This window comes from Rissa tridactyla, chromosome 2 (assembly GCF_028500815.1).
Source record: "Rissa tridactyla isolate bRisTri1 chromosome 2, bRisTri1.patW.cur.20221130, whole genome shotgun sequence".
In the NCBI taxonomy this organism is placed as follows: domain Eukaryota; kingdom Metazoa; phylum Chordata; class Aves; order Charadriiformes; family Laridae; genus Rissa; species Rissa tridactyla.
In genome coordinates, this window is record NC_071467.1 from 122,613,957 (window position 1) to 122,623,216 (window position 9,260).

The 9,260-nt window shown below is 42.9% G+C and overlaps 1 protein-coding gene across 1 annotated transcript; it reads left to right on the top strand.

Moving 5' to 3' along the window:
• The first annotated feature begins 282 nt into the window (after positions 1–282).
• CMTM6 (CKLF like MARVEL transmembrane domain containing 6) lies at positions 283–9,050 on the top strand. Its single transcript, XM_054192393.1, has 4 exons — positions 283–465; positions 6,174–6,350; positions 7,283–7,381; positions 8,891–9,050. The coding sequence occupies exons 1-4, from the start codon at positions 343–345 to the stop codon at positions 9,038–9,040; spliced, it is 549 nt and encodes a 182-aa protein (XP_054048368.1). The 5' UTR covers positions 283–342; the 3' UTR covers positions 9,041–9,050.
• Positions 9,051–9,260: the final 210 nt, after the last annotated feature.

Sequence of the window (9,260 nt, forward strand, 5' to 3'; positions counted from 1 at the left end):
GGAATGTAAGCACGGAGAGCTTTGCCTTAAAAAATCCTTCTGCTACCGTCACCTCGTGTGACAACAGAAAAGTAAACGGTCTTGTATAAACTCTTCTTCACAAGCACCCCCTTACAAAACGGGCAACAGCCCCGGGCCTGAGGCGGCCACGGCCCAGCGCTCCCCGGCCCCGCGGCCCACCCGCCCCCTCAGGCCGCCGGGGGGAGCCTGGGCGATGGCTGCAGGAAGCGCCTTTGTCCCGCCGGGGCCGAGGCGGGCCTCCGCCTTCTCCTTCCCCTTCCCCGCCCCTGCCACCGCCCTTTTGCTTTCGCTTTGCCCCCGCTGGCAGCCGGCGGCGCGGCCATGGAGAACGGCGCTGTCTACAACGAGACCACCGAGCCTCAGGCCAAGTCGCCCCGCCGCCCCTTCGGCTGCACCCTGCGGCACCTCTGGGGATGGCGGCTGCCCGCCAAAGCGCTCCAAGCGGTGAGTCCCCTCCCTTCCCCTCCCCTCCTCGCTCCTCAGCCCGGCGGGGAGCGGGGCCGGGGCGGGCGGTTGCCGTATGACTGACTGACTGACGGACGGACGGACGGCCCGCCCGCCTCCGCAGGCAGCGGCCGGGTGGCCCTGTCGCCTTCCGCCCCGTGGCCGGGGACGTGGCGGGCCTGGCGCGGAGCGAGCACCCCCCGGCAGAATGGCTGCCTGGAGCCGGGGAGAGAAGAGGCCGAAAGCCTCACCGAGGCGGCGGCGGCGGTGCGATGGGGGTGAGGAGCCGGCGCCGCGCCGCCGGCCGGGCGCGCTGCCGCCCTGTCAGCCACCGCCGCCCGGTCTGCCGTACGGGTGTCCCCGCTTGCCCAAAGTGCGGGTTTGGCGACCTCTGGATTTAGGGCAGCCTCCCCCCGCGTCGCTTAAAAATAGAACTTTACACCAGCTGGGGGAGATGGCGGTGCAGAGGCTTCAGGGGAGGTACTGCCGTGGGTCAGGGAAGGGCCGGCTCCACCAGAAGGCCCGGCCTCGAAGTGCGGCAGAGTCGAAGCCCACCTTTGGTGGTGGTCACTGAAGGGGCACAGGCTCATACCTCGGCTGGAAAGCTGGCACAGTGTCCTACAACACCATTGCCCCTCCAGGTTCAGATTGTTTTACGGTGGGGGAGTGACCGGCTTGTCCCTTTCCCACCTTCTGGCTCCAGCAGCAGGTGCTGACGTGTGGTGGTCGGCTGCCACCAAGGTTCGGTGCTGTAGCTGGCACAGTTCAGCTGCCTGCTGTCGTTACGGCTTAAAATCAAGGGAAACTTAGTATTTTCTCCTGAGGATAGATGATAACAGGAGGTAGAAGCCGTTGGTGGAAGCTCAGGGTAGGGCAGTAGAACTGGGAAGGGCTTGCTGGTTCATCAGGTCTGGACCTCCCTCTCCTGCTGCACCTGCAGCCCGTTTGTAAGCTAAAATCAGGGCTCTCGTTTCTCCCATGACTCGTGGTAGAACGTTGCACCAGAAACATGCAGTGTTGATGGTGGCGTATTGTACGGGACATCACAGTGCTTCTCTTTGTGTTGGGCAGTCCTGTGCCCACCGGGAAATAAAAGGCTTATATTCTGCTGCTTTTTGCTATGTGTAACATTATTCCTGAACGCGCTCTGCAGCTGGGGGCACAATTCAGACTCCTGTCAGTTCTGCGCTCTTCCAAAATGTGCCATCACAACTGCTGATAAGCTCACGAAGAGAGCATCATTCTTAATTACTGGCAGGGCGGTAGTGAAACTGCCAGTGGGAAAGGGCAGCTGACTGTAAATGTGTGTCAGGGTAGATTTTCCAGCCAGCAAAGTGGCTTTTTAGTCAGATGTCTCGTGCTTACGGGAATTGTAGGTGATTTCCAACCCTTTCTCATTACTTCACCATTGCAGAAAAGAGGACATACGGTTTTTAAACTTTGTCTTACACACAGTCAAAACTCTCAACCAGAAACATAAGATTATTGAGTGCTGGCGATGACAACACTGCCAAAAATAATGTTTTCTAAGAGTGTTTAAAAAAATCACACCCAAGAATGCTTTACATAAATAAATATAATAGGACATAAACTTCTAATTCATCTACAGGAGATTAATAAAGTAAGACCGGCTGGCTGTTGCTCACAGACAAGCAGATCATTTATATAAGTAGTTTCACTGACTAAAATAAACTATTACGTATGCAAATTTACTGGTGTACCAAAGTCTTAAACTGTTTATCTGAAGAGAGGCATTATTTAAAAAGCTTTCTAAGTAGAAAAAAGAAAAGTTCGATTATCCTAAACAGGATGGATAGCTGCTTGATATGCTCCTAAAGAATTAGCGGTTTATGGCCTGTACCTGTCCTTCAACAAGAGGAAAAAGAAAATGGAAATATAGTCATTCACCCTCCTAATTTCCAACAGTTTCCCCCCCCTTTTTCTTTCTCTTTACTAAAATGCACAGATCTTGGAGTTCTTGGTCAAAACACTTTGAGCAAGTCCCAGAAATTACTGCAGGTGGAAGCGTCAGTATCTCCAGTAAGAGAAATATTCCTGTTTTGGGAAAGTGTTGATTTTTGGAAATGCCAATGATGGTGATGGTTGTTAACATCTATTAGCCTTGTATTACAATAGCGATTGTAAATTGCTACTGGGATTATGCAGTGATAATCACTGGTGTGGACTGCTCAACAGGTTATTACACTCAGAAAATCAGCTGTCTTCATTATAGAAGTGATTTTATAAACCACTGTGAAATCACCTGCAGAAAACCAGTTTCTAGACCTTAGAAATGCTTTTCTTCTGATTAATAATGGCATACATTGTAATCTTAGCCTGCCTTATTAAAGCTTTTTGGGCAAATGAAACAAGGAAAATGTAACTGCCCAAAAGATGCGGGGAGGCATGCTTATTGCAGGGCTTTCTAGATTTTTTAAATTATTTTATATATATATATATAGGTGGAATGTTTTTATTAGTCTGTGACTCATTCACATTTTGCACAAAGGTAAATGGCACAGCGCATGTTGTGCCAAGATTGAGGTAGGAACAAATTCTTATCTAAAGCAAAAACGATCGTCATCAACTATTGTTTGACTTTAACAAAAATGCCTTAACTGGCAGGGAAAATTGTGATTCAGTCTTAAACATCTGCTCTTTTTCTGAGCTGTTCGCTTCCTATAGCAGCCCTGATTGCGGAGACTTACAGAATTAATATGTGCATCCATCTCAACTAGAAGATTTTGTACTGGGAAAACCACTGCTGAGCATTTTCACGGGCCTGTTGGAAAGTTTGTTGATCTGCTTTATTTTTGCAGCATTCTTTTGTAGCCTTTCACTTATTAAATCTAGAAACTTGACACTTGTGTGGAAACTTGCAAGAGTAATGTCAGTATCAATGAATAACTTGCTGTTAAGGGACAGATTTCTGGCGTACATATGGACAGATAGGACTAATAATTAACAGGAAAAAAAAAAAAGGAGAAGTTAAAAACTGCATCTCCAACGCTGCTTTTCCCTTTACAGCACATGAGAAGGCAAGCAGTGCATGTGTATGGTGAGGTGTGGAATTTCCTGCAGGAACCAGCGAGCCTGGTGCCAGCCTCTCTGTGTCCCCGTGCGTGCTCTGAACCGTGCCCTGACCTACCTGCCGGGTCACCTCTGCCTGCCCGCCAGCGCTGGCACTGCAGCGGCGCAGGGCTCGGGGCGAGAGGGAAGGAAGGTGGTGGTGGCGGCTGCCTGCTTTTCTCTTCAGGTGTTACCCTGAGCTTCAGGGTGAAAGAAAATCTGCCCACAAGGTTAGCTCCCAAGAAAATGAGGAACTGCTGAGCTGCCCCTCTTCGCTCGTTATTGATGGCTCAAACAAAAGCAGTAGTGATATTCGGGGTATCGGCTGCTAGGGATTCTCCATGGGATTGGTGTGGAGAAGGCAGATATTAAAAAAAACAGAAGGAGCTTTGGCTGCTTCATATAAGGCTGTAGAGGCCTGCGCTCATCTCAGGGCTAACGCTGATGGATGAAGTTGGATCTCCAGCAGAACAGTTCTTGGGAAGCTGAATGAAATGTGGGAATCTCCTGGCTTGTTTAAAGCAGCTCATGTATTTGCACTGTATCTAATAGCGGGATATTACTAAAATGCAGATGAGTAAGAGAGAGGATAATCTTCTGGCTAATACTAGAAAAAACTTCTTGCTATGCTCTATAGCTGTAACTATATATAAACTAAAGTTAAGAACTACTCTTTTAGTGGTATTTAAATTTTTTTTTTTTTTTTGTAGCAGGACAACAGAATAATCCCTTTTGTTTCTCATAGTGATATCAAGAAGTAGGTTAAGAAACCCAAGCAGAACTCTCTGGCAGCTTATAAATGTGCTGTTGATACACTACTTTAATCAAAGTTCTTCAAACCAAAGATTTTTTAATGATGTACTCTATTTTGTTATTCAGTTTATTAATAAAAAATTGAATATTGACTCGGACAAGTCCCATGTAGGACTTTACTTTGTAAATCTAATTTATTTGACCCTGAACCCTTTATAGCTACTCTTTGAGTGGGATTTTTTTTTTCTACTTGTTTGTACACTCAGCAGAGAGGTTTTTTTCAGTTATTCAAATCATGTTATGGTGATCTGGGCTTATAAATTCTCTTAAGGGCAGGTTTATTTTCTTTCTGTTCTTTTTCATCCCAGGTGAATGTGATGGCATTCAGTTTTCAGTGCTGATAAAAAGAGCTAGAACTATACGTGAAAACATATCTCACACTTTAGCTGACCTCGTGAAAAATGTGAAACTGGAAGTCATTGGACACAGCTGTAAGCACATCTTTCGAAATGCAAAACAATACTTAAAAATTGGAAATTCAGAGTTCAAAACACTCCTTGGGCAGCCATTGTAGTCACTGGTTTAGGTGCGAGGGCTGCTGAGAGGTTTGCCTCGCCAGCCGCTGCGGGAGAGAAGGGAAGTATGTGGAGGCCTGATAGTAATATTGCAGTTTCCCAGCTCGGGTTCTTTCCCTTTCTGAGATCCTGTTTACTTTACATGATTGCAGTGTTTTCAAAACATGATACTTTGAAGTGCCCTTCTGAGCTCTGGCTTAGCAGGGGGGAATTTATAGTTCCCACGTGCTAAATTGTTGTTCTTATTTTTACTGTCTGAAAACTAAAACCAAAGTCTGGTGGTTATTTTCCAAGAACAATTCTGAATTTTAGAATTTGATTTTTTAATTATTTTTTTTTAAAAAAGAACTGTCGACCTCATTATTGCCCATATACTCTTATTAAAAATATGGTCATCGTCCTTAAATCAGCCTCAATTTCATGACCAAGTCTGATTCCTACTAATGGTTTTGTTTTAATTTGGTGAACTCCTTACTATAAGGATCTAGAACCCTGTGTCAACTTTATGGGAAGAAGGAAACTAGCAAGGAGTGGCCAAAATGAGAGAATGTTTAAATAAAGCAATATTCTTTCCTGTACAATAAAATAGTAGAAAATCTAGCAGCAGATGTGTGGTGACTGTATAGGAGTTAACTCTTGTTCTTTCCTCAAAATATGCTGTGGTAGGAAGGTGAACATAAGCTTCTGCCTAGATTAAACACTGTCCAATACGGCTTAAACGTAGTTTAAAGTTTTGGTTCCTATAAGTACAGCTGAGCTTCTGTCATTACTGGTTCATAAGCACATCAGCTATTAGCTACATGCGCTTTCTCTGAAGTTTTATCAAGGGAGGTAACGTCAGCTGTTAACTTTCAGGGAGGTTGTTGACTGTGTCAGTGCCATCCAGTTTCCCCCTCTGCCCTGAACCCAAATGCATTTCAAATTAAGTGCAGTTTAAGTAGTTAGCAATAGCGTTTTCGCTTGTTCTGAGTGGGATGTGTGCTCTCCACGCTGCCCGCCTCCTCTGCTTCCAACTGGCAATTGCACAAAACCACAGATCGGGAATCTTGACTGCCTAATCAATAAGCCTGTATTTGGCGGTGTGTGCTCAGCTTACCTGAGTGTAGTTTATCGACCAACTTTAATCGCAAGTGTACACCATGTCACTATATAATTATTTCTGCCTGTAAGAACATAGTGCAGAATTTTACCAGGTTCTTTGTAAATTGAAGGGTTTTTTTACAGCTGTCTTTATTAATGTTCGTATCGCAGACATCTATTTGCTGAAGATATTAGAGACTCGATCCAACTCAAGCATGTTATTGTTTGCAGATTCTCTCTCTTCTGGCTGTTATTTGTGAAGAAATTGTGGAGGATTGTATCAAGTGTGGAGGACTTTACTTCTTTGAATTCACAAGCTGCAGCGCCTTTCTTTTGAGCCTCCTCATCCTGTGTGTGTATTGCACTGATGTATACGAAACGTTTGGCGAAGAAAAAGTACAGAAAGTGGTAAGGAAATATTTAAAAAAAAACCAAAAAAACCCCCACAAACCACAAACCATTTCTTTCAAGTTTAAGACTACCGCAGAGTGAAAAGGTTATACAGAATGAATCTCCTTTTCTGCTCTATTTAAAAGGCAGATTAAGGTAGCTTATAGTTAAAAAATGAGTCAACTTTGAGAATCCCTTTTATATTGACAGCTTTCCTAAAATTGTCGTGCTGGTTACCTGCAGGATTTTAGGACTCGTGTGAAAGTCTTTCACGCAGACTAATGCGACTGCATAGTCATCACATGTACGTACGGAACACAGTTTACTGCAGGCATGATACTTGTAACTTGCCTGTTTACCCTGTCTGTTTTCCTACTGGGTGTAGCCAACCTCCCTTTTGGTAATAATCATACTCATTACAGTTTATGCTTTTATATTTCAGAAGACCCAACAGTGGTACAAAGTTGCTCTGTAAAGTCAGGAAGAATATTATACTGTCTTAAGAGTGTCCCTTCCTATTTTTCTTCAGAGCAAACGGGAGGTTTTTTTACGTGAAGATACAGATAAGGGAGTGTAGTAAGAGATTTGAATGAGCACGTTTACTTACAGGTTTCTGATTTCCCAAATGTTTTACATGGGGAATAATGCTAGCATGGTTGACTTAAGCTTGAATTTGATTGTGAAAAAATGTTAGATGAAATTAATGAAATACTTAAAGAAGACAAAAACAGGGAAGTATGTAACACAGACTCTTCTAAATAGTTGATAATGTTGAATGTTGTTTGGAATGTAGTTGTAAAATATATTTTCTGAAGCTTCCATTAGCATCAAAGTTTCAAAGCGTGAATTCACTGGCAGACTAACTCAGCTGCTACTGTGATGCTTGTTCTTTTTCAAGTAGTGTATCTACAATTCTGTAACATTGATTTTTTTTTTTTATATATTTGCAGAATTTTTGGGCCATGGTAGCCATAGGTGTCTGGTTTCTGTTAGCATCAATAGTGCTTGCTGCGACCAGCTCTGGGTCTGCTGTTGAAAAAGCTGCATGTGTAAGTCTTAAAATAGTGGGATTTACTTTGTATTTGTCTTATGTGTTAATTTCTCTGCCCTCTAAACTTCACTCAATTTGCAGGGAACAGAACTCAGTGCATTGTGATGTTTCAGGAGGAATTGGCTGTTTCAGATCTTCCAGAAATTTACTGTAGGAAATCCAAAGAGCAGGCATTCCTCGGGATTTCTAGAAAGCTCCGTGTGCACTTGCAGCTCCCTAGCATTTGCGGCTTGCCTCTGGGCTCCTCAGACTTCACTGCCTTGGCTTCATATTATTCCCTGTCATCTGTCACTGTTTTGACATTGCCATCTCTCACGCCTTCCCCAGTTCTCTGATATCCTCATCTCTGAAATGCTTATTTTTTTCCTTTCATTGTCCTTTCGTAATGCCACCCCCTCACAAAGTCAGCAAGAAACCATGGCTTTTGCCAGGCATTACATGGCATATGTGGAGAATGCTGACTTGCAAACACTGCAGTAGTTTCCTCAGTGACAGAAAAAGTTAGAAGAGCAATAGGGCACGGATCTCCCAGGGAGCACTGAAGAGGCTCAGGGCAAGGCACTGAAGATGCTTTGGGATGCTGTGAATGTTGTAATTCCTCACTCATTTGGCACTTCTTTAGAATAACCTTAGAATTGTGAATATGTGAGTTTAAAAGATCAAATTCTGATTTTATTATTGAATGAGAAAAAAATGAGTTAGAAAAGAAAGGAAAATAATTCTGTTCCACAGGCAGCATGAGCTGTTAGAGATACACAATTTTGTATTAGTCATCTTCCGTGATGTTGGTCTATTCAGACCTAATGATTTGTTTATAACGTCTTTCAGGTTTTTTTCTGGAGCTGGAAAAACAGAAACTATTGTGATTTAAGACTTACTAGTGTCGAATTGCTTTGGGACAAACCAGTCGTGTAAAATCTAGGTAGAAGTTAGAATAATGCATGTTTCTTTCCTTATTTGAAAGAAGCTGCTAAGAACAACCTTCTTACTGCTATCTTGCAATGACTAATAATGAAATGTCATTAACGAAATGTCATCAACAAAATGTCATTTCATTCCCCCTTGCTGACCAAGTAAGGACTTGCTTAGGGTCTGCAGATTTTATCTCCCTTCACATTCCATGTTTTACTCTCCTTCATTTATTCCCTTTAATCAGCAGCCATCTCTTGGATAAATACTCTGCTATACCACCAAAGCCATGCTTCTGTAATAACTAATTTTTGTAATAAAATTAATATATTTTACTATTAAGGTCTGTTTAGAACATATTGTAAAGTTCACACTTGATTAAGAGAAGGAGAACTGTAAAAATTTTTGCATTAAATATGCTAGAATTTATCTGATCTGTTTCTAATATAAATGGAACTACCGATTTGAGGAGGACTGTAATCTTAATATGTAAGTGTTACTAACTTATGTGAATAGTCCAGCAAATCTCTCCAAACAATGTTAGAATACTGTTAATGTTTGTACATTTTAAAATCATATATTTCTTTCGCTTTCACAGGCATTTGGATTTCTTGCAAGTGGTGCATTTTTAGCTGAAATTATTGTAGAGTATTTTCTCAGTCGGAAACAAAACGTCGACAGACACACTGAAAATCCTGGCAACACTCAGAATGCCACAGAAAATCAGCCACTGAATAAACAAAGCTAACTTTCTGGAATTATTTCTTTTTTTTTTTTTTTTTTTTTGAATGGAGCAAACTAAAACGAACTTTCGGTGCACTGTAGGTAACAACTTCTGTCTCTTCATTTTAATCAATTTTGTACGCACCGCTCATCACAAATTTTTATAGATCCTTAGGTCAAGTAATGGCATCTTAAGCATCATGTTCTAAGGTAACTGGTCCTGCTTAATAACTTGTCCTGCCGTC

Bases quoted from the DNA above. Each gene is read 5' to 3' on its own strand.
- CMTM6 (XM_054192393.1), top strand. From the start codon at position 343: ATGGAGAACGGCGCTGTCTACAACGAGACCACCGAGCCTCAGGCCAAG. The intron at 6,351-7,282 runs GTAAGGAAATAT...ATATATTTGCAG, and splicing joins AAGAAAAAGTACAGAAAGTG to AATTTTTGGGCCATGGTAGC. The intron at 7,382-8,890 runs GTAAGTCTTAAA...TCGCTTTCACAG, and splicing joins CTGTTGAAAAAGCTGCATGT to GCATTTGGATTTCTTGCAAG.